At 38.2% G+C, this 26,670-nt stretch overlaps 1 protein-coding gene across 1 annotated transcript in view; it reads left to right on the forward strand.

Annotated features, from left to right (window-relative positions):
* LOC142098433 (interferon-induced very large GTPase 1-like) overlaps nt 1-11,405 on the forward strand; it is a 55,787-nt gene extending 44,382 nt beyond the window's left edge. The window contains exons 7-8 of the mRNA XM_075181280.1: nt 2,292-2,429; nt 6,666-11,405. Of these exons, the coding sequence (XP_075037381.1) occupies nt 2,292-2,429; nt 6,666-11,182 (4,655 nt within the window). The 3' untranslated portion in view covers nt 11,183-11,405. The remainder of the gene's footprint in view (nt 1-2,291; nt 2,430-6,665) is intronic.
* Nucleotides 11,406-26,670: the final 15,265 nt, after the last annotated feature.

Below are 26,670 nucleotides of genomic sequence, written 5' to 3' on the forward strand. Positions count from 1 at the left end.
TACAATACAAAAAGGCATACAATGGAATGTGACACATATAGGGAGTCATTTACATAACACCCAATGCACAGGTTCTGCACCACTGAGCCTGGATGGTAAACCCAGAGCACATTAATGTGCCCCTACCCCCCCTCTCAGGAGCCCCCACTAGCAAGATGTGCGCCTCTATATGTGTGGAGAGGTGAAGAAATCTGGTTGCTGAAAAAGCTGTAAAGTCACATCAATGTCCAACTTTACTACCATTTTAGTATCTGTTCTTTCAACAAAATAAATGTTTTAGTTCTCCTAAAATACTGCTTGGCTGAGCCTCCTTTATGGCTTATATTAATCAATGATATATTAATGTCAATGACAATGACAGGGAGTTGGGGGTTGAAACTTTTTTAAAAAGAACCATCCTTTACTAGCAAGGAATGAGCTCTGAGATAGTGCAACTGCCAATGTTATCTCCAGTGGCACAATACACAAAAGAGAAGACACAGATGAGCATCTACATTCAAGTAAGATTAAGATTTTAATTACAGATAATGCTGGACATACCGGATATTTGATATTGGCATAAAGTATCATATATCCGGGCTTGTCTTCCAAATGCAAATTTTGTGTGTATGAAAAATAAAGCATTTAACTACATTGCTCTATGTACGCCTGGACCTGTGCTTCTCAGCCGAAGTCCAATATGTAGGTGCTAAACCTGACCAGACCCAGTCTATGCCATCGGAGAGCTGAAGCAAAATTTTCTTTAATTCTTCTCTTTAAATAATAAATGAGATGAGCAGGTTTCCAAAATATAATATTTCTATTTTGTATTAAAAATATATTATACATAGATACAGCCGTACTGGACGAAGCAGACTTACTCCCAGGGTATCAAATGGCAATTGACAATCTATATTTGATTAAGTCCTTCTTTTATAGAAAATGTTACTCATCATTACTTTAAAACACACCTTCCCAGCTTACATCACTGCTGGCACTCGATAAGTCTCTATCATTAAAGTGACATGTTCTTGGAGGGGCCTTTTTGGAAGGGTTGTCTCGACCTTATTTAGAGCCAATATTTCTTTGGCCTTATATTGTGAAATGAAGATCACGTGACAATTATATAACTTGTTGTTCTTGCATTGTATAATACATATTGTTTCTGTTCTCTTAAAAGCACAGAAACAAAATTCAAGTTCATTGGTTCATTCTATTGAACTAATTGATTGTATAGGGTTTTTTGCTAACTATTACTTTGACAATTTGTGCAGTGAAAACGGCCACAGACCCCTAGAAATGTGCCCCCTCCTCCCATTTATTTAATCTCAATAATATCACTCTGCAAACTACAATCTTGTTACTGAACAGCTTATAATACAAGGCTCACTCAGACACCTACTCCATACTTCGCTAGGAATGATTTTACTCCACCCGTCTTCTCCTCTCTGCCTGTCAAACTTCTGATCTGCTGCAAATGCCGCCATCAAGTTCTTTAAAGCCGTTTGCGATATCTCGGTGCAGGTGCACAAATCGTGGCAGCTAAAGCTGCTTCCGCACTGAGCAGCGGATGTTTTGCGATTTGCAAATTACCTCCACAGAGTTATAACTTACAGGCTAGTAGATTGTTTAAGTTTATATTTTAAAAAATGAGCGTCTATGACCCTTTCAAAAAATTAAATTAGTTTTTAAGGGTATATACAAAATATAAACAGGACTAATGAAGGTCTAAGTTTTTTTTATTTTCAAGCATCAAAAACATTAAGTTTATTCTCCCGTACCTTGCGTTCTCTCTCTAGCCCTGATTGAGTGAGGGGACATCGGGACTGTTATTAGGGATGTGTATTACATGAGTGAAAGTGTACTTGCAAATCAAATTATCTGAATAAGAGTAAATTGAAAGTCCAAAGTGTGTCCCATTGTAAATATAGGGACACAGCTCCATCTCTTCCACCTCTGATCTGGTGCAAAGTTTAAGACTTTTTGTGGAATAAATGTAAAGCAGTCAGCAATATAACTGGTGGGGAAAGTTATGTCATACATCTCCTTAGTGGATAGTTGAATAACTCAACCAATCAGGGACTAGCTTTAATATCAGTATGAGTGTCAGTCCCTCTCTTCTATGGTTGACATGTGTGGAACAGTGTCCCAGTCTCACTAAGTATCTGAGTTATGCAGCATATGAACTGATAGGCAAATGTCATTAAATGTACTTTAAATAGGCAACATGTATTTTCCCAAAGAGAAATGATATTGTTTTTCTATCCATTTATATTACAGCGTAAATAATGTGTCCTGTTTCCTTTTTCTAGGCCACGTTTTTAATAAGAAACATCCTTTACTAACAGGGAAAGAGCTCTCAGACAATTTACTGGATGATGAACCAGACAATGAAATCTCCATTGGCATAAAACACAAAGGAGAAGACACATATAAGCATCAACATTTAGGTAAGATTAAGATTGTAATTACAGATAATGCTGGATATACTGGATATATTTATTGGCGTAAAGTAGATATTTACATCATTGGTTGTACAATACAAAAGGCATAAAACGGAATGTGACACATATAGGGAGTCATTTACATAACACCCAATGCACAGGTTCTGCACCGCTGAGCCTGGATGGTAAAACCAGAGCACATTAATGTGCCCCCTACTCCCCCCGTATCAGGAGCCCCCACTATCAAGATGTGCGCCTCTATATGTGCGGAGAGATGGAGAAATCTGATGGCTGTAGAAGCTGTAAAGTCACATCAATGTCCAGCTTTGCTACCATTTTAGTATCTGTCCTTTCAACAAAATAAATGTTTCAGTTCTCCTAAAATACTGCTTGGCTGAGCCTCATTTATGGCTTATATTAATCGATTACATATTAATGTCAATGACAATGAGAGGCAATTGGGGGTTGAAACTTATTTAAAAAGAACCATCCTTTACTAGCAAGTTATGAGCTCTGAGATAATGCACCTGCCAATGTTATCTCCAGTGGCACAAAACATATACAGGAGAAGACACAGATGAGCATCTACATTCAATTAAGATTAAGATTTTATTTGCAAATATTCCTGGGAATACAGGATATATGATAATTGGCTTAAAGTATTATATATCCGGGCTTGTCTTCAAGTGGAAATGTTGTGTGTATGAAATATGAAGCCTTTAATTACATTGCTTGATGTACTCCTGAACCTGCACTTTTCAGCCAAAGTCCAATGCGTTGATGCAAAACAGGACCATACCGTGTCTTCGCCATCAGAGAGCTGAAGTAAAATTCAAGCCCTTTTGTGTACTGGAAATGGCCATAGACCCGTAGAAATGTGCCCCCTCCTTACATTTATTTAATATCAATGATATCACTCTGGAAACTAAGAACTTGTTTCTGAACTGCTTGTAAAACAAGGCTCACTCAGACACTTACTCCATACTTCACTCCACCCGTCTGCTCCTCTCTGTCTGTCAAACTTCTGGTCTGCTGCAAATGCCCTTCAAAGCCAGTTGCGATATCTCGGTGCAGGTGCACAATTTGAGGCACCTACAGCTGCTTCCACACTCTGCAGCGGATGTTTTGTGCTTTGTAAATTACCTCCACAGAGTTATGACTTTCAAGCTAGTAGATAATATTGTAATATGGTTATATTGTTATATTGCTTATCTTTTAAAAAATGAGCACCTATGGCCCTTACAAAAAAATCCATTAGTTTATTAAGGACATATAAAAATTATAATAAGGATTAATCAAGGTCTAAAAGACATTGTAATTAATTAAGGATTAATTAATTTAATTAATTTTTGGGTTTAAAGTATCAAAAACATTTCATTTATTCTCCAAGACATTTCATCGTCTCTCTAGCCCTGATTTATGTAAAGGCCATACAAGCCCTGGCCAATGGCAGCAGGGTTTGAGAGGTGATACTCTTCACTTGGAAGCCATTATTTTTAGGTGCTTTAAATAATAATAAAGATTTATATAAATATTTAACCATGGGCTCAGTTATTGGTAGAATATATCCATGTATTCCTTAGATACTGGTGGGATACTGTAGAATTTGGATCCATAGGAAGTACAGCAGTGGATTGTGATGGGTGTTATGTGGGGGAACACAATAAATGGCATAAGGGTAGAGATGGGTGAATCTATTATTTAATAAAATTGTAGGTAGCAATATATCCGGTTGAAACACAATTCTTAGTTTTGAGGACCAAGTCAGGGAAATCTATTTTTTATTTGTTGTTATATTGGTAGAATATAATGCACTTGAAATTTATTATGAACTTACCTGATTACTAAATATTTTTGTAAGAGCCAGAACAGGAATATAAATGACATCAAGCAATTGTAGCAATATACCACTGTACAAGTGAGAACTGCTGAAAATCAATGAACAATGCCAAATATGGCATATATGTGTAATATAGCTATGACTCTTTTTCCATACAAAGATAAAAATGCTCTGTATATTAAATTACTGGTAATAGTCTTATCTGATAGTAGTTGGTGAATAGTGATATGCAGCTTGTGCACAACAAATGCTCCCTGAGCTGGACAGAAGACTGAAGTGATGTGCTGGTCACTACCTGATGAACTCATGGGGTTCTCTTGATGGAGATAAAACTAAACTAGGTATGGAAGTCCACTCTATGGGCTAGATTTACTAAGCTGCGGGTTTGAAAAAGTGGGGATGTTGCCTATAGCAACCAATCCGATTCTAGCTGTCATTTTGTAGAAGTACTAAATAAATGAAAGCCAGAATCTGATTGGTTGCTATAGGCAACATCCCCACTTCTTCAAACCCGCAGCTTAGTAAATCTAGCCCTATGTGTTTTCATTAACTTTATCAGGGGTACCTGAGATGGAGAATATATAGAGTATGGCTCAACTACTAGGGTGGTAGATGAGTCTTCAAGGAAGATGAAAGAAGAAGATTTAAGGATTTGAAAAGACCTTGATGTACCAGTTCCAATGTCAACTCTTTACATGATCTTGAAGCATTTTGTTATAACCCTAGAATACATTTCTAAAGCAACAGACATATATAAATATTTAACTTTTTGTAAATGGCTAAAATATAAAGCATGGTTCTAACAAACACTCATGGACAACTCTAACCACTGAATCCATGTCCAATTTTTTGCAAATCCATTCAGCAGATTTCTCAACCTCTGGTAAAAAAGTGTTCTGTGTTGTCCTATGCTTGGCGTATCTAACTGGTACTCAGCTGCCGGTTGATGCAGAACGCTGGGCAAACTATATGTGTGGATTCACATGTCTCAGAATTTCCTTGATTTGGATTTTCCAAATGGTGTGGAAAATATGTTTTGGAGACATTGGTGTTAGTTGAATATAGAATTGATAGTAGAAAATTTTATTTAGAAAATGCAAATATATCAATTGCATAAATTTAATATTGTCGAAAATTACTTAGAAAATAATAATATAAACATGACATGTTAGAATTGTAGAAAAAATATAGGAATGATCTTTTTAAAATTGTAAAGTAGTGTATGGGAGCTGCTGGTGGTAAATAAACAGTAATGTATAGAAGTACACGAATACAAATTAAGTATTGAAATATAGTGAGTGAGAAAAAGAATGAGATCCCAGCTCTAAAGTTCCTGTGCAGTAACAGTACTCTCCCTTCTCCTGGGTCTCGTTTCAATATTTGCTACCCCCAAGATCTGCACCCGTGGTGGCTCCGCCCGGGCCCTCACCGATGCAGCCCTCCTACTCGTCACAGCATAGCACCCGCGGGCGCGCTCTGGCGCCATCTATTTTCAGGGCTAGTTGATTCGGTAGGTGAGTTGTTACACACTCCTTAGCGGATTCCGACTTCCATGGCCACCGTCCTGACTATGGTGGCTCTAATTGTCCCTCCCTTCTAAATATATTTCCCAACAACACGAACATAAAGTGCGCTACGTTCAGAGGACCACTGTTTATTGTGGCCCCAATGTGCCTTCCTGATCTTGGCCCCCAAAAAATGATCTACATCAATAGTCTCGAATTGCGGTTATATAACCACAGATGGTAGGTACATCACAAGCTATTATCCAGTCTAAGCATTATGATCAAAGCCTAATCAGAAACCATTGAGTCCAAAGGGTTCCACTTCGAAAATAAATTGGGAGGTTGTTAAATCACATTTTACCAGTGTACAGATTGTTCCTTGCAGGATCCATAGCGGCAGAATATATTCACAGTAAACCACCACATGTCTTCTTTTAGCAAAGGTTTTGTAAGATATAACTCACTTTCTCAATGTTGGTCTCATGTGTTGTGAGCTGTACCCATACTTATATTGATATTTATTTGTTAAACATGATACATTTAACGGTAAACTATTATGGACATGACTGCAATCTATCAAGCCTCTATGCGCCATCTGACTGTCAGAGGAATTGGCTTTAGAGCTCTGAAATTTTCACTGTAGTTAACAGTTACAGATAACAGCTTTAAGCACTGTTGTGCTTTTTATATGTACAACTGCTGTAATTCCCCTCTATTTTACAGATACTATGGTTCCACCTTTTGTTTGAGTCACAAATGGTACTGTATGTCAAAATAACTGAGGTCTACTTACATTTAAGTTATCACACTTCTCTGCAATTTATTGTAAACAATGACATTATGGAAAAACTATGAATCCATCTGTACACATAACAACTATTGGGTTTTTTTTCGCAGATCTTTTATCAAAAGCAAAACTGATTGACCAAGAAACAGAGAAGTTTCCTGAAAAAAAGATTGATGTTAAGTTAACTTTTCTGCGAAAATTAATGGCCTTAGATAGAACTGCACGATGCTGTAGTCTTGATTTTCTTGATGTTCTTTGTGATGTCTTGAAGCCTACATGTACAGACAAAAATTCACAGCAAGATATTGTATCAAAAATGACCATGTTGCAATTTTCTGTCCCTCTGCTGCTCCCTGCTGGTGATGGCACAGACTGCACCTTCATGCTGTGGGCAATGAGAGATATTGTGAAGAGATGGAGACCTCTATCATCAGCTGACAGTAAGGGGTTCAGTGAAGACAACTTAGTAAACATATACATGCCTTTTTTTTCTTTTGTCAGATTGGGAAAATGTAACATATCAAAGTCTAAAATACTAAATCAAGTGCTTAGTCCTGATTCGCAAAACCATAATTATCATGTACACCGGGATATGGATGGTGAGAATATCGTAAGGGAAACCTCAGATGGGCTGGTAGAGATATGCTGGTATTTACCAAGTGGACAGGGAGGTTTAGATACTTTCACTGAGCCCATTGCTGTCACTAATCTGCGTGGAGACCTGGAAGCTCACAACAAACAGTTCAACTTCTTATCATGGACATCATCAGCCATGTTCATATTTGTTGAGAGTATAAATGAGAGACAATATGAGCTGCTTTCCAAGTTACACAATGAAAACACAGAGTATTTCCTTGTGATTAATGCAAGTGATGGGAAACCAGGAGAAGAGACAATGACATTCCTGAAAGATCTACTGACAAGTCAAAAGGTGAAAAAACAGAATGTAATAATTAAGAATAGAAATATTAATGAGTCACAGATTGTAATAAAATTACAGACAGCAATGAATAGGTTAATAAAAAATAACCCCAAAATATTAAATTTAGAGCAAATTGCAAACAAAGCTACAGAATTTAAGATAAATGTAGATGAGAGTAATCAGGACTGTGAAGAAACAAAATTAAAAGCTCTGGAAATTATACGTGAGATACAGGATATAGCACATTATAAGAGGCAAACCATGAAACTTCAAGGAGACCTCTGGAAACAACTGACTAAAACAGAGAAAGAATGCTGTAGAATGAGAGAACTGGCAGATAGAGATGCAGAGGAATATAAATCACAGCTTCAGACAGAAATAATTGACCTACGAAAGCAGCAAAGTGAAGAACATATGCCTAAAGGCATTGAAACATTTCTAAGAGAAATTACACATAAATCTTCTGTAAAGAAACAACTTTTTCTAAAATATTTGAAAATAAGTCTTGACACACTTGGAAGAAGAGATCTGTCAGTGCTACAGGCTGAATATAGGGACCGATGCAAGGACTTATCAGTGAATGCATGTGAGCTAAAGAATATAGATCAAAGAATAGCCGACAACACTTTAGGTGTAGAACATTTCCTACGTGAGTTGGGGCAGTTTTATGAAGCAGAACGTTTCATGGAGAACACAAGAGAAAACAACTTTGAAAGACAATGTAATAACCTCCCAGGAATAGCTGCTGATCTCCTGCTGGATGGGTTCCCATTGGAGCTGATCAATGGAGATGCCTCCAACATCCCCCTGCAGTGGATAACTGATGTCCTGACTGAGCTGGACAACAAGACAGGAGGACACTGCAGGATGAGAGTAATAACTGTGCTGGGAGTGCAGAGTACGGGGAAATCCACCCTTCTGAACACCATGTTTGGTTTACAGTTCCCTGTGGCCAGTGGACGATGTACACGAGGAGCCTTCATGACTCTTATTAAGGTGAAAGAGACCTTCCAGGAGGAGCTGGGCTGTGACTTTATTCTGGTGATTGACACTGAAGGGTTGAAATCCTTGGAATTAGCTTCTCTTGAGGGAAGTTATGAACATGACAATGAGCTGGCGACATTGGTGATTGGGTTGAGTGATATCACCATAGTCAATATGGCCATGGAAAATACAGAAGAAATGAAAGATATTTTACAGATCGTGGTCCATGCATTTCTAAGGATGAAAGAAGTTGGAAAGAAACCCAACTGTCAGTTTGTACATCATAATGTAAGTGATGTTTCTGCTCATGTTAAAAATAGGAAATCTAGACAGAAATTTCTTGAACAGTTGAATGAAATGACAAAAGTAGCAGCAAAAATGGAGAAAAGAAGTGACATTTCTACTTTTTCTGACATCATTTACTGTGATCTTGAGAAACACTCTTGGTATATTCCTGGATTATGGCACGGCATACCCCCTATGGCCTCAGTTAATTTTGGCTACAGTGAAAATATTAAAAAGGTTAAAAAATCCATAATTGAAACTCTACAATCTATGCCTGGAAAGCCTCAGACCATTGCAGAATTTACAGAATGGATAAAAAGTTTGTGGAATGCAGTGAAACATGAAAAATTTGTCTTCAGCTTCAGAAATCAATTGGTCACTGAGGCCTACAACCAGCTTTGTATCCAGTACTCAGACTGGGAATGGAGGTTCCAGAAAAGTATTCACCATTGGATGTTAAAGACAGAAACTTTAATATACAACCTACCATATGATAAATTAGGGGCAAATTCTTGGAATAACATAAAAGATGAAATGTATCAGTTATTGAATAAAGGGGAGAGAGTTATGTCTCAATCCCTTGAGGAATATTTTGAGGGTGACTATGACAATGCCCATCTCTTGGAGATGTTCAGAGGAGACTTCTTCAGGAGTGTGAAGTATATCAGGAAGGAGTTAGAACATTTTCTAATTGATAAGTGTGAGAAGACATATTGTATCCAAAAAGAGAAATGTCAGATCCAAGCCATGCAAGCCCAGTACATAGACATAGTTGAAGAAAAAGTGACAGATATTTTGGAAGCAAAGAGAAAAATTAAATGTATATTAAGCTTTGAACAACTGGATAAGGAATTTGAGACGATGTGGAGAGAAACATTAGCTACTTTGCAACTAAGTAAACTAGAAAAGCGCAACATTGACCACATAATTATTCTGCATTTGAAACAAGACATGAAGTGTGACGATGGATCCATTAACAACAAACTGCATAATATTTTTAGTCTTAATGAATATAAGCAGAATAATTTTGTGATGATTCCAATGCATCTATGCAGCAAATCTAGTGAAAGAATGAAGCTTGCAGGAGAAATTGCTGTATCTTTACTCAATAAATGCGATCATTATGTTACCGAGTGTGTTAGTAAGAAAGAGGATTTCAATGAAATATTTTCTAAAGAATTGCTAAAAATTATTAATAAAAGACTGAATAACCATGATGTTATATCTCTTCAGACTACCAAAGTCTTTGAACTGGATGTTAAGCTTCATATTTTAGGTAGTGCAGCCTGGAAGTTCCAGAAGATGCACAATGACTTTGTCCAAAAAAATGACCCAAGTCACTGTTTGCAGATGCTGAAACCAGAATACTTCTCCATGTTCCACAGTGTATTTGAAAAAAGAAATGAATGTCAACGTAGAGCTGAACAATTCTGTGATCTGTGTTTGAAACCAGCAATCATTGATCACATTAACAAATATCTTGGCAAGGAGATAGTGGAAGACATTTTGCAGATAAGCGGCCCTCAGGAATTTAAGAGTAGAAAACGTTTTCAGTGTTTGGTACTTCAAAAGTTGCTAAATAGAAATTCATGTCAGCAATATGTAGAGTATATCAACAACTATGAGAGTTTTGTCACAAGTTGGATCTCACAGTACATTCTAGAGCATTATAATGGCCAAGGACATGTTAAGATTTTGCAAGTAAAAATTCTGAGCTCGTTGACAGCAAAACTTCAAAAAGCTCTGAATCACACAAGTCCTCTGCAAGCTGAAGGTGTATCTGATTATTTAGCCAAGTTTTGCAGCATTTTGCAGAAAGAGCTGGTTATTTCTCAGAACAATTTGAAAGTTGTTGCTTTTCAAAGTGATTTGGATATTAAAAAGTTTGCTTATGACGTTGGATCATATCTTTATGTCTTAGAGGAACAAATTAAAATGGACATAAATTCAAGAAGTGCAGGATCTGTGCTCTCACAGGTAACACTGAAACCTCAGGAGGAATTGGTGAATAAGGTGATTGGATGCGGGAAGCAGTGTCCATTCTGTAAAGCCCCCTGCGAGGCTGGAGGAGGTGACCACAAGGAGCACTTTGCTTCACTCCATCGACCGAGGGGATTAGCACAACATAAAGATGAACAAACAGAAGCTCTGGACCATTCTATATGTTCTACAAATGTTATCTCCAATAAGTGTTTCAGTAATGCAGACACAGAGTGGAAGCCTCATCCATACAAAGATTACCGCACATATTACCCAGACTGGGCCATCTATCCTGACATGACGGCTGATGCCTCAGATTACTGGAAGTTTGTTTTTAAAAAGTTTAATGACTCATTTGCAGAAATATACAATGCCGAACGAGCTAATCTTCCAGAAGACTGGTACAGACTAACAAAGGATCATGCCCTCAGCAGCCTGAAGACATTCAATAATTAATAAAATCACTGGTATAAAATGCAGAATATACAGCTTTTTTTTTAGATTAACTTGTTGTTTGGACTATAGTTTCATTCCCCCTGTCGTTGTAATTAATTTCATACAACATATTATGCTTCTCTGAAGAGTGCTGCTTTGTATATATCAATCACATTAGTATCAAATTGAAGAACTCATTGATACTGTTACAGTAAAAATAATAAATAAATTGATGTAAATAATGTTTCTATTTAAATATATCACATAATTAAAAATGCATACCAAATGCAAAATGTGCTGAAATAGCATTATTATTATTATTTTTGAACATTATGTTATTTTAAACCATTCTGCACCAAGCTAGCAGTTAAGGGAGTAATCTCAGAATACCAACTTCATCATGTAACATTTTATGAATTTTTACAGTTGGTTTGACTAGTGCATGCCTACCTTATTGTAGTCAATCTTTAACTCCCTCTTGCTTGGAATGTATGCAGCAGTGTTGATGTGAGTAAGGGTATAACAACATGAGGTCAATGAACATGTTCACAGCAGTACAAAGTATTTTATAAGGTGAGTGTTTTGGTCTTGTTGCTCACAATGATTATTACATTCATATGATTGTGTAAGGACAGGGCTCCTTTTGACAGCGCCAGTGACATGATGTGAGGAGGGGAATGGAGGCAGCAGGAAGCCACAGACTGAGAGTTATATAGTGGAAGGAGCAGGGTCCCCCAGCAGCACAGAGTATATCAGGAGATGAGTGATGTGTTAGTGAGGACAGTGCTGCATGTGACAGAGGCAGTGACATGATGTGAGGAGGGGAATGGAGGCAGCAAGAAGCCACAGACTGAGAGTTATATAGTGGAAGGAGCAGGGTCCCCCAGCAGCACAGAGTATATCAGGAGATGAGTGATGTGTTAGTGAGGACAGGGCTGCATGTGAAAGGGGCAGTGACATGATGTGAGGAGGGGAATGGAGGCAGCAGGAAGCCACAGACTGAGAGTTATATAGTGGAAGGGGCAGGGTCCCCAGCAGCACAGAGTATATCAGGAGATGAGTGATGTGTTGGTGAGGACAGGGCTGCATGTGAAAGGGGCAGGGGCATGATGTGAGGAGGAGAATGGAGGCAGCAGGAAGCCACAGACTGAGAGTTATATAGTGGACGGAACAGAGTTACACAACAGATTAGTAATGTAAGGATTTTGTCCACCATTGGGCAGAATGATTGCGGTGCAAAACACACTTTTATATGAAGCAAAGGTCATGTATCCAACTTGTTAATATATGTTTGACTTAACACAGATTTACTCTATCCACTGTAGCACTGTACAAATTAGTTTTCTATACAAAACAGTATAATATTTAAAATTATGTATAATGATAATGTTTGCCACAGGCAGGGAACTACTGAAGGACAGTGTGAGATCTGCTGATTACCGGTCCCCTTAATCAACTGGACAGAGCCTCCATCTCCCACTGAGCCAACAAGTCACACACAATGTCAAGTTACAGAGAGCTCAACTTACTGCAGAGAGTCAGAAGTGATCAGTGGGCAGACTGAAGAGAGAGAGCAACCAGAACGGAGAGAGGAAAGATAAATATATAAAAGAAATCATGAGGACTGTACTAATGACTAAGTTACTAAAAGGGGAAACAAGATAAACCTTAACGAAAGTTAGGACAAGAGGAAATTAAGGATCAGAACTAGAGAAAATTTATGGAAGGTAAATTTAGAAAGTACAATAAGTGCTAACAAAGTAATAATAATAATAATAATAATAACCAGAAACTATTTCTGACCTTGCAATTTCCAACTGTCTGGATCCAGAAACTAGTACAGTGCCTGCAATTACCAGCTGCCCAGAACCAAGAATTAATGCTTTACTAGCAATTACTAACTGTCCGGAGCTAGAAACTAGCATAGTGGCTGTACTTGCTGGCTGCCTGAGCAAGTAGCTAATGCTGTGCCTGGAATTAACAACTGGTGCTCTACCCAGAGTCAGGAGCTAGCACAGTATCTACAAACTGATTGGAGCCAACTATTTGCACATTGGCTGTATCCATGAACATATATATCCATCAACAATTGTTAGCCCACTACCTGATGTATCAAGTGATTCCCTACACCACTTAGATATAAGCCCATTTGGGCAGGGTCATCTGTACATTATGTTTCATGTCATAGAGAAAGAAAAAACAAAGAGACAAATGTACTTATATGAACAACTGAATCTTGAGATAATATTAAAGTAATCTCTTACAACTGAATTAAGTGATCTATAGGGATCATTACAAAGATACTAATGGGAATGTTAATAAACTATCTATTTGATCTATGAAATCCCTTAAGTTTGAGAATTGGGTCATAAACTCCTTATTTTATTTATAACACAATTTTTCCTTACTTCATTTAGAATACAATTATTATACACATAATCTACATATAAGTAATAATAAATAGCCTATAACATTTATGACTCTTGGTTGAAATGTGTATAAGAACCATGTTACAATGCTGGTAGATAATGTGCCAACTTTCCTAGAGAAATACTGGAATATACAAATAAAATAAAGACAAATAACAGACACAAAATTGTAATTTTGAAACATCAGTTTATTCTGAAGAATCTGGTTAAATTAATGAGACAAAACACAATGGAAACTTGGATAAAAAATGAAGGAGAGGATTATTATTATTGTTATTTTTATCATCATTTATTTATGAGGCGCCACAAAGGGTCGGCAGCGCCGTACGTAGAGCAATGGGACAATAGTACCCCACATTAGTCACTCTTACTTTTCTTACTAATATATCACAGTACTATTACTATATTTGAAATATGCTACTTGCTTTTAATATAAACACTTGTGAGTGGGTTTGAATGTTAAATAAGAAATAAAAGGTAAGTTTTAATGTTATATTATTTTTGCTCCTCTTGGGGATAAGTTATTGGAAAATGACGAGTCTGCCAAAAATCACATTAAGATAATGAAACACCTAATGGGAGAAATTATTACTCAGACAGTTGTTGCTTGTACTATGTATATCAGTGGTTAATAGCAGCAATACACCCAGTCAGGTTAATTTGTTAACTAAAAAAAGACGGAACAAATGGAGCTGGGGAATGACAGGATTATATGAATTTCAAAAAAAAGAGATATAATTAATTTAAATCCGGTGGAGATGGGACATGTAAACCCTATGTATGAATTTTGAATAACAACCAGGCAATGTTAATATGTTTTCTATAGACAACAAAAATGCCCATAATCCACTAAGCATCTTTCACTATTTCATGTCTCACGTTGATTAAGATTTTTTTTTACTCCATAACACTTTCTTTAATATGTTGATATTTAAATCGGCTGTGGCAGGTCACAGTACTGTAGTGTGACAGAACGGAATGGTGACTATATCTCTTATTGGCCACGGCATGACGGTACATTGTTAACCATCACCAGCAGGGGGCAGCAGAGGGACAGTGAAATGGCTCATTGATATTTTTAATAGCATCTCTTGTAAAAAGTTGTCTGAACAATGCAGGCAAACACATAAAACACCCAGAGGATCGATGGAAGAAAATAATTTATGCGTCATAAAATCAAAATCTGGATAAAGTCCTTGCTGGTTTTGACACAATACAACCCCTTTCCTGTGCCATTTAGTATCATCAGTTTCTTAAGGAAATACCAACATACAGTATATCTTTCTCTGTCCGTTTCATGCCAAACGTCTAGACCTACATTAGCACAGAACTTTGTTTTTGTGTAATGTCATACGTTTACTAGTGACAATGCGGCAATAAAGAATTCCCTGTTTCCTGAAGAAATACAGTAATGGATTAGTAATTTATCAAATATATATATATATATAGATATATTTTTTTTGTAACACAACGGCACCTTTCTTATGGTACTTTTGTCACCTTCTGTTGCAAGAACACCCAGCAGATATCAGCAACACAAAAACTTGTTGTTTTAAATCAAATATATTTATTGTTTTCATCACAATAAATTGCACTTCTTCCATCAGGATGACACCAGCAAGCAACTACCTTTTGCCTGCACCTCCTGGTGACCCTTAACACTAACTAGACACAGTACAGCTCCCTACTGACTGGCCAACTAGTTCAGCGTCAGTCACCTCTAACAAGAGCACAACTCAGGATTAAATACCCAGGTCTCCTCCCACAGGCTTGGATGATTGACAGGTGACACTCCCACCTTGTCTTTAAAGGAAGTCTCCTCATGTGCTCTGTAACGACCATTCAGTACAGTCAACCCCTATCAGCTCTGCTGCTAGCTGTGGATACAAACACGTTAAAGCATGCAAGTAAATCACTTTTTAAATTTACCTTTCCACATGTCTCAGACCTGTACATAACCCAACCTAAGCACAGTGCTACACCTGTATATAACTTGGTTTACAGCCTTTTACCTGCAGACTGTTAGCTCCATAGCTAATTCCACTCTGAGAGGCCTGTGGCAAACCACTCCCATTGCCACAATATATATATATATATATATATATATATATATATATATATATATATTTATTACTTGCAAAATTTTGTGAACTTTTAAACAAAACCTTTCGGGAGGCCCGCTATGTATTCTGAATAATTTAAAATTGATGTTGTTTTAAAGGACCACTAAACACCAGCACTGAAAAATGTTATATGTAAAGCAGCATCTACCAAATTACAGTGATCATTGTCATTATGACATTCTACAGAAGCTCTGTTTAAAATTAAAATTCAATAGAATATTACCTCTCACTTCGTTATACACAGTTGATGCCATGTTCTACATATTTAGAGTTGTGTCATAAAGAGATTTCATACAGCTCAAAAAGGTTGAAATTTCAATCCATTAAGCTGCTGTGATATCACTGACTCTGACAGTATAAATTAGAGATGGGCGGGTCCGGTTCTCCGAGAACCGAACCCACCCGAACTTTGGGTATCCGAGTACCGAGCTGAGCAGCTCGGTACTCTCCCGCCCATTCCGAATCCAAATCGAGGCCGAACGTCATTGTGACGTCGTCGGATCTCGGGACTCGGTTCTCGCGATACTTCAACTTTATAAATACACGCCTCCACAGCAATCCATCGCCATTTGACAGAGGGAGAGAGCAGGGTGTAGTCATAGGCTAATTAGAGCAGGGACAGAGAATACAATATTGTTCTTGCAATTGCTCTAACCAAAATCGCTAGTGCAGAGAGGAGGATAGAGGTTTATTATTTTTTCTTCATATTTGGCACTCCCCAGCGCTTTTGGGGTGTCCCCCATAATTGTGCATTAATATTTCTGGCTGTCAAAAGTCATATCTGTCAGCAGTATCTACTCAATAATTTGTAGCACACCTCAGTGTTTTTGGGGTGTCCTCCCTAATTGTGCATTAATATTTCTGGCTGTCAAAAGTCATATCTGTCAGCAGTATCTACTCAATAATTTTTAGCACTCCTCAGTGTTTTTGGGGTGTCCTCCCTAATTGTGCATTAATATTTCTGGCTGTCAAAAGTCATATCTGTCAGCAGTATCTACTCAATAATTTGTAGCACACCTCAGTGTTTTTGGGGTGTCCTCCCTAATTGTGCATTAATATTTCTGGCTGTCAAAAGTCATATCTGTCAGCAGTATCTACTCAATAATTTTTAGCACTCCTCAGTGTTTTTGGGGTGTCCTCCCTAATTGTGCATTAATATTTCTGGCTGTCAAAAGTCATAACTGTCAGCAGAATCTACTAAATAATTTTTAGCACTCCCCAGTGGTTTGCGCTCAGAATGGATTCAAAGCAGTCCACATATGATCTAAATGAGCAACCAGGTTCTGTCACCAGTCCTGATGTTAGTGTTCCCAGTACGTCATCTGGCCAAGGCGATGTCAAACAACAGAGTGTTTTCAAATTAGTGCAAAAAACAAAAACCCAAAAAAATTTTACTGTATTGAAGCGAAAAAGAAGTGTAACTGAGCAAAAGTTAAGTGACGATAAAAAAAAAATTGCAAGCATGCCATTCTACACACGCAGTGGCAAAGAGAGAATGAGGCCTTCACCTTTGGCTATTAGTGGCAGATCCCAAAAAGTTACCCAGCCTACAATTGGTGCACAACTACTGTTACGCGTCAAAGCCGAGCTGCAAGATAACAGTGAGGCATTACAGGAGAATATTTGCTCTGATTCACAAATGACAACAATCCCTGTGGAGAGTCCATCCAACAGTGGGATGTCTAATCGTGACCATTCTGTTAGTCTACCCATAAAGAAGGGCCCTTTCAGCAGTTCTGCTGATGTGTGCCTGAACAGCCCGAGTGTAGCCGGTGATACACCAAGTGAGGATGACACTTTGTCTTTAGAAGAGGATGTGGGGGAGATTTGGGTATCCGACGATGAGGATGCGGTTGATTGTGTAAGTCCTGCAGCAGTGTGGCACCAGTGGGAGCAGTTCCGGCATGTGAGGTTCTGGCACCAATATGCACTTTCCAAACACAAGCAGGGATGACGCAGGGGGCAGACCACAACAGTTTGACATCTGGGCTGGTTTCAAGGATTTGTCAAAAAAATGTGTGACCTTGACCATAATTCCAACCAATCCTACTATTAACATGCAAAGGATGGTGGAGGGCCTATCAGGGATTAAACTGTATTTTTCATAATTTTCACTAATAATGTTTGGGTGTAATATACACCCAAAGACGAGTGCTCAATTGCTAAGAGTCATTGATGGAGAGGAAGACAAGCAGGCTTGTCTGTAGAATTTGCAGGCAAATTGTGCTGCGTTATATAGGTAACACCCAAAGAGAAGAGCTCCATTGCTCCATTGCTAATTGTAATTGCTGAAATAGAAATAATAGGGCTGACAGTCTTGGTCTAAATCTGCAGTTACATTTTATTGTACCATAGCTCATTGCGAAACTGGAGAGGTGGCAGGGTTTAGTGATAATCTTCCTCCAACAATACTAATTCATCCCAATATCCCAATATCATAGAAGTCTGTGTAGTATGATGTAATTGCTGATAATGGCCTTCCAAAGGGAATGACTAGTTGATTTTAGGGCAGAGCTGTCACGGTTTTTGGGCAATTCTTTTACAGCACAGCAAATATCAAAATGTTTAGCGGACTCATCTGCATCACCACTGGGTGTCTTGGGAAAGCAATTTCTTTTATTACAAGCAGTTGCCAGAGAAACTGAAGGAGAAGACGTCCCAACAAGATGTTGATAAGTCTGGGATCCTTGCAAAGAAAATTAAGTATTTCATCTACAATTAAAATATAGTTAGCACATTTACTTTGTTTTATTGCACACTATAATTTTATGTAGCACCTTTTCAAAATCTATTATTAAGGCAATCACTTGACTCAAGCTAACTGTGTCTGCACTTTCTTCACAGGTAACTACTTCGCTGGACTAAAGTATATTCCCCTCAAATGCTAGTCTTCTTGCAGCTGCTGTATTCTCCTACATGCTGTTGCAGAAACCACAAATTGACCCTAAATGTTTATGGACACAAACAGCATCTCCTGCATGTCATTTTTCAAAAGTTCTGTAACACCAAGTTGATAGTGTGTGCAAAACAGGAAATGTGATGGAATTCAGCCCCGCTGTAATGCTGGACCAATATTGGGGTCGTAATCAGAAATGACATATCCTCAGGAGACTCCAAGCAGGATTAGCCATCTTTCAATGACATCCCTTAGTTTTTGGAACAGTTTGTCAGCTGTATGCCTCTTAGTGAAGCTGCTGATACACAGAGTAGCCTACTTCTCAAAAATGTGATGCACCTGGGTACATGCTGCTGCTGTCCATGCTGGGGAAGGCGAAAGACCAACCCAGTGGGCTTTCACAGTCATATAATCTTTTGTTTGCCCAGTTCCGCTTGTACACATATCTGTGGTTAAGTGTACAGTGGGTAGAATACCATTTTGTCACCCAATAATGACATTTTTAGGAACTTTCCGGTACAGGAGAGAATAAGCTTTTCTAGTAAAATGGTATAGTGATGACATTTGCTAACAGGGACATAACACCTCAATTAAATGTCTTAAACCAACTGTATTAATAGTGGACATTGGACACAGATCTAACGCTAGCATAGTACCCAGGGCGTCTGTGATCCGCTTTGCGACTGGGTGACAGGTTTCATTCTTGCTTCCTCTTGCAGAGGATTGTTTACTTGCCAATTGTTGTGGGGGGAAGATTGCAGGTGCTGGGATGTAGATGAGAGAAGGGAGGTAGATTATGCTGGAATGCTTGTTGTTAATTTTTTTTTAACCAAAGTTTCTGATTTTCCCAACAGTTTGCCAATAACTCGCTGAAAAATGACGAAACATGGATGAGGATCCCAGATGGTTAAGGTCCCTACCTCTACTGAGTGTGGCTTTCAAAATGTTACAAATGGATAGACAACTCTTGCCAGGATTCGTGTAAAAATAATTCCACACTTAAGAGGTGGATTTTTGGTCTTATGCCCAGGCATGACAATGGCCTTTTTGTTATCACTGGCAAGAACTGCAGCAATTTTTCTTTTCAAGTGTATGAAAATCATATTGTGACATAGGAGGTGTTCAAAATTGAATAAAAAATGACTGGAAATTAGTGTTACTGAGGTTAATAATAATGTAGCTACAAAATAATACCTAAATTATGTTATTTTAGCACCAATAAATGTAATTTTTATAACAAATTGCAAAACAAAACCAAACAAAACCAAAACCAAAACCAAAACACGCAATGGCGGTTTTGCAAAACCAAAACCAAAACCAAAACACGACGGTAATCCAGATCCAAAACCGAATCCAAAACCAAAACACGGGGGTCAGTGACCATCTCTAGTATAAATACACACTCTGGAACTGTCATGAGCCAAAAATAAAACAATAAGTTTAGAGGCACAGAAGGTCAGATCAGCCAGAACTAAAGAGTATATAGCAAGAAGGTCAGCGTCAGGCCAGAGGAGTCAATTAAGACAGAAGCAGAACCCAAAGAGTGGATAACAGGAAGGTCAAGGTTGGACAATTGTCAGCAACAATCAGGCCGATATAAAATGAAAACAGAAGAGTAATATATATCCACAGCCAAGGTCAGAGCAAGCAGATACTAAGCTAGACCAGAAGTCAGGCAGAGTTTATATACCAGGGCGATATATGAAGTGACCCCCGGGATATCCTAAACAGAACCTCAGAGATTGTCCTGGTGCTTATGTAGGGGTTGTGCATCTGTGACAGTTCTCCCCCCATTAGAGCTCTCTAGTATGGCAGGATGAGCCTTTATGAGCATGTCTGGTAATTGCAGCAGTCTGTCCTTACAAGAGAATCATCATCATCATCACCATTTATTTATATAGCGCCACTAATTCCGCAGCGCTGTACAGAGAACTCACTCACATCAGTCACTGCCCCATTGGGGCCTACAGTCTAAATTCCCAAACACAGACAGACACACAGACAGAGAGAGACAGACTAGGGTCAATTTGTTAGCAGCCAATTAACCTACCAGTATGTTTTTGGAGTGTGGGAGGAAACCGGAGCACCCAGAGGAAACCCACGCAAACACAGGGAGAACATACAAACTCCTCACAGAGAAGGCCATGGATGGGAATTGAACTCATGACCCCAGCACTGTAAGGCAGAAGTGTTAACCACTGAGCCACACCGAATTAGAATGTGTATATACGTTTCTGACCCTGACCATTTCCTCCCAATTTCATAGGTTTCTGGACCTAAATTGCCTGGCTTATAAAGATTATCAAAATGAATTTGTTTTCTAAAGGCGGGTTTCATGAAGGATCTGAGCTGGTACCAGTAACATGAATTTGACTTTCGGTATTATTGGAATAAAATCTGGAGAGTCATAATATTCTTCTATAAAGCTACACAGTATTATTTTTAAATTATTGGCCGACAATGAACGAGAAAATTAAAACAGGAAAAGAAAACAGCACAACTGGATTGACAGGGGTTCAGTGTCTTTGCTTTGTCTATAAAATCTAGATGTTTCTGATTGGTAAGAGCTGGTTGAGGATGAGCTGCCCCTCCACCCAATAACCCCTGAATGCCCATGTTATAGCTAAATCTTCTCTGATACCAATGTCATAGTAGACTTCAGTGGCAGGAAACAAATAAATGGTGCAGGGATGTGTTATATTGTTGTAAAATAACCGCTCCCATTCTCACTTCTGAGGCATCTGCATCTACCATGAATGGTGGTGCTACAGATCATTTTACCTAAATGTAGCTAAGAAACTATACATTTAATAGTAGATTGCAGATTGAATATAATTGTCTTCATGTTGAAAATGTTCAATGTAAGTGTTTTATTAAGAGGACACTAGAGGGCACTAGATGTCTCCCTCTCTCTCTCTCTCTCTCTCTCTCTCTCTCTCCCTCTCTTTCTCTCTCTCTCTCTCTCCCTCTCTCTCCCTCCCTCCCTCTCTCTCTCCCTCTCTCTCTCTCTCTCCCTCTCTCTCTCTCCCCCTCTCTCTCTCTCTCTCTCTCTCTCCCCCTCTCTCTCTCCCTCCCCCTCTCTCACTCTCTCTCCCCCTCTCTCTCCCTCCCTCTCTCTCTCTCTCTCCCTCTCTCTCTCTCTCTCTCTCTCTCTCTCTCCCCCCCTCTCTCTCTCTCTCTCTCTCTCTCTCAGGTTTGTATTTGGAAGATAAGAAAACCCATCATACAGTAAATTAATTTTCAGATTGATTTCTAAAATAAAACTATCAAAGTTTTTTGCTACAAGCTCAAATCCAACTATTTAAAGCCAGTGCTAGGATTCTCTAATGATTTATATATATATATATATGCAAACATTAAACCATCTTACAGAGAACACAGACAATTATTTGTAATTCAACAAAAATGTCTGATCCATTTTAGGATCATTTTCCTCATGACAAAGTCTTGAATAAATGACATATAATTTAGTCAGAATACAATCTATTTATTTCCTGAGCTTTATGTCCCTTAATTTATTTGTTTTAGTTCAGTTGCTACTTCTGGTGAGAAAAAACATTTATATTTTGGTTTATAAAATGTGTTATCTAGTTCTGTGTCACTTTGATAAAAATATCTCTTTGGTTAACTTGTTTATTCTCCTGACAGTATCAGAACGCCTCAACTGTAACACAATTCAGACGTGAGAGATTCAACATATTCAGAGACATGTAGATTATTATTGTACGCACCTTATGGCCCCCACCAGAAGAATTCAAAAGGACCTAATACCACTTTCTTTGATGTCCTTTATGTGTTTTACTACATAATATCTTGCACTCTGTGTAGTTGCTCAGCAGAAACTATTAAGCCCCCACCTTGCTATATAATCCATCTCTTTCTTACATACCAAACTGAAATACCCATGAGGACATATCAACTGCGAAATGCGTTTGTGCAAATGGCAATAGACTTATTTTGTTATATCAACTAAATACCGCTATATAAATTTCACATAAGTGGGTTGAAAGCAGTGGGCTCTTTCGACAATTTTGGGCTTGTAATCATACCAACTACCAGGAGCGGATCACATGAGAGGTCAAGGAGACCCATTCATCACAACTCCTCATTTGAATTCATCACTTGATGCCATGCTGTAATTGTATTTCAACCACTGTTTTATTATAAATAAACTGTTACCTGAGATAAATAGAAAGGAGTTCTCACCATATTCTGTAATACTATATTTTGATGTACTACATAGGAGCTCGGGCTGTCTATAAATAGCAAAGAATCAGTTTTCCGCAGAACCCCATTTACTCAAGAGAGTGTTTTTTTATTTAAAGTGCTGTTGGTACATCATGCTTTCTCCCAGCCAGGCTTCCTCCAGCCCACACAGCGGGAGAGCTGGGAGACGTGGCGGGGGCCAAAGAGTAAGTTCACTACTCGGACACTATGCTTGCTTGCCGGCCGGCTTCCTCTACATTTCACATTCTCCCACAATGTGTGGATCGGAGACAGACTACCTGGCAGAGAGCACAGCATGCTGGGTAAATGGGGTTCCGTGGAATTAATTGTTTCTATTACAGCATAATACACAAGACAAAATGTAATGGAGAAATATAATGTAATAAGATTATCACATGACATGGTGATGAGTCCTCTTTAAGACCAATTCTGTGGTAGGATAGGCAGCCTATTAGACTGAGACACCTGGGCAGTGCCATTATTATTTTATTTACAATTTAATCTACAGAATGTCTATTTGTTCCCTCTTCTCTTTTAGCATTGGAACAGTGTCAGATGATGGAAGCAGACAGTAAATCCAGGAACACATGCCCTCTACATATTAACATCACATAAAATTTATATATTTTCTATAGTAAATAAACTATAATTCAAAACACTATATTAAAATATTGGCAAAGGTTTAAATTTTATATTTCATCCAATTATTGTTGAGAAACAATAATTTGTCTTTGATTGAATGATATATTCTCCCCCTTCCCCCATGTAAATGGATGTTATAACCTATATTACAGTTGCTCATATACTTCTCGATAAACCTGAGTCATTAAAGAAAGTAAGGCAAAAAAAAGGAATAAATGTTCTCCGGGACAAACCATGTTACAATACCAGGGGTGCAAATTAGTTTATTATTTTGCGCATAAGTTAAATACTAGCTGTTTTTCCATCTAGCATACTTGATAGCTTCTTTTTTACACTGAAATTTAGAGTTGATCCACAACATGCCCTACCCCAACTATAAATCTGTCCCCACATTTTAAATTTACCTCTCCCTCCAATGCAAGATGGTTTTGCCCAGGTGCAGAGTTACTCCTTTTTTATGCTTTGCTCTCCTTAATGACTCAGGCCCCACATGTTTATATTTGGTTATAAGAAAGCCTATCAGATAGTAATTCAATTGGCAGATTGGTTTCTAAAACAAAACAATCAAAGTTTCTTGCTACAAGCGCAGAAGTTTTATACCAGTGTCAGGAATCTCTAATGCTTTTTTTATATGCAAACATTAAATCATCTCACAGGAAACTCAGACAATTATTTGTAATGAAGCAGAAATGGCTCATCCATATAATTTCGTATACAATATATTTATTTCCTTTGTTTCATGTCCTTTAATTTATTTGCTTTAATTGAATTGCTAGTTCTGGTGAAAAAAAAAACATTTATAGTTTGTTTTATAAAATGTGTGATCTAGTTCTGTGTCACATTTAGAAAATATCTCTTTGGTTAACATGTTTATTCTGATTGTATCAGAACGCGTCAACTGTAGCACAATTCAGACGTGAGAGATTCAACAGATGATATGAAGAGACATGCAGATTATTATTATACGCACCTATGGCCCCCACCAGAAGAAATAATGAGGACCTATTACCACTTTCTTTGATGTCCTTTATGTGTTTTACTACATATTACCTTGCGCTCTGTGTAGTTGCTCAGCAGAAACTATTAAGCCCCCACCTTGCTATATAATCCATCTCTTTCTTACATACCAAACTGAAATACCCATGAGTACATATCAACTGCGAAATACGTTGATGCAAATTGCAACAGACTTACTATACATATTAAGATCTTTTAGTCTTTCCGGGTAAGTTTTGTGCTGTAGGCCATGCACCATTTTAGTTGCCCTTCTTTGTATAGTATCTAATGTATTTATATCCTCCTGGAGATATGGCCTCCAGTACTGAACACAGTATTCTAGATGAGGCCGTACCAATGACCTATACAGTGGAATTATTATGTCTTTCTTTCTGCTACTGATTCCTCTCCCTATGTAAACAATTATCTGACTTGCCTTTCTCATTGACTTTCAGTCATAAGCGTATAATAACAGTCTGCATGTCCCTGAATATCACCTGTAGAATCTCTCACTTCTGAATTGTGTTACAGTTGATATTATCAGAAGAATAATCATGTTAACCAAAGAGATACTTTATTGAAGTCACAAAGAAATAGATCACACTTATTATAAACCTAAATATAAATTCTGAGACTAGTTTGTTCCATAGCATTGTGACATTTTATGGCTGCTGTGTGAAGAAGGTGCCCATCTATCCCAGGATTTGTACCCTGATCTTGTGACAATATATCATGTGGCCACCTTATTGGATACACTTTTCTAGCACTAATACGTTTATACTTTTGACCCCAGAACAGCCGGAATTAATTATGGCATGGATTCAACAAGGTTATTATAATATTTCATAGAGATTCAGGATCAGGTTGACACGATAGCATCACACAGGTGTTGCAAATTTGGCGGCTGCACATTCATGCTTCAAATCTCCCGTTCCACTACAACCCAAATTGCTCTTTTGGATTGAGATCTTGTGCATTTGAAGACCATTGCAGTATAGTGAACTCATTGTCATGTTTGTGGAACCAGCATCAGATGACGTGTGCTGTGTGACATGGCGTGCTAAATTCCTGGAAGATAGGTAGACTGTTGCCATAAAGGTATGAACATGATCAGCAGAGATACTCAGGTAGGTTGTGGCACAAACAGTGCTCAATTAGTATTAAGGGGTCTAGTGTGTGCCAAGAAAACATTACTGTCACGGATCTGATGCCAGAACGGTTTAATGAACAGGATCCTGCCGTAGTCTAGATACAACATTCCAGTAAGGCACAGAGTCTAATGAGCAGACGGTATTCACCAGGGATCACCCGCAAGGCGGTTTGGGCTCAGCTGCGTCTTCCTCACAGGTTGCGGCCCTTACTAGGAGTATCTAGGCGGAACTTCTTAGAGGAACAAGCCAGGAGGGTCAGCAATAACAAACATTAGAAGACTGTCAACTCTGCAGACGACTGGCTAACACTGGAATGGCATCAGAAACACTTAGGAGGTGCTTGTTCAGTAGTCAGCAGATTTCCACAGGAACAGAGAAGAAGCGCTGTAGTAGAGTGTCAGCTCTGCAGCAGACAAAACAGTAATAAGGAGCCACATCTAGAATGTAGATAGTAACATAAAGAACAGCACTGAGGTTATTTCAAAAAATATCTTAGAGCTCCCCGGATAACAGAATTATGACAGTTTTATTTTATACTTAGATGTTTAATTTAGATGATTAGACTTATTGTTTTCTGGGAAGCTACATGGTTACCAATATCACTATAATACCAGTGTCACAAGCAGCTAGTTTTGTACGAAGTCAAATAAGAAGAAATTGCTGCACACAAAGAGAGTTACTCAGAGGAGAGAACTAACTGCGTTTTTCAGGGCATGTATAAATGGCCAGTTGTGACTATATACAGGTACACACCCAACTTTAGCACTGAGCAAATTATTTGAGCAAGGTGGATCTTTTGTTTCCTATAGCCTGCCACATGGTGGAGCACCATCCAGATTGTAATGGCTGGGCTCAAATGCCTCAGTCTAACATTGGTAATTATCCGATTCTTGACATGTTATTTGCTGACATACATAAGGTCTCATATGTGTTTTGTACCAAGTATTCTTCCAAGTCTTGTTTCGAAAACCTTTCCTGGTCAATCAATGTGATAAAAAGTAGAACAAATTTAGTAGTTCCAACACTAATTCTTTTAGAAGAGCAA

The sequence above is a fragment of the Mixophyes fleayi genome, chromosome 7 (genome assembly GCF_038048845.1).
Source record: "Mixophyes fleayi isolate aMixFle1 chromosome 7, aMixFle1.hap1, whole genome shotgun sequence".
In the NCBI taxonomy this organism is placed as follows: Eukaryota; Metazoa; Chordata; class Amphibia; order Anura; family Limnodynastidae; genus Mixophyes; species Mixophyes fleayi.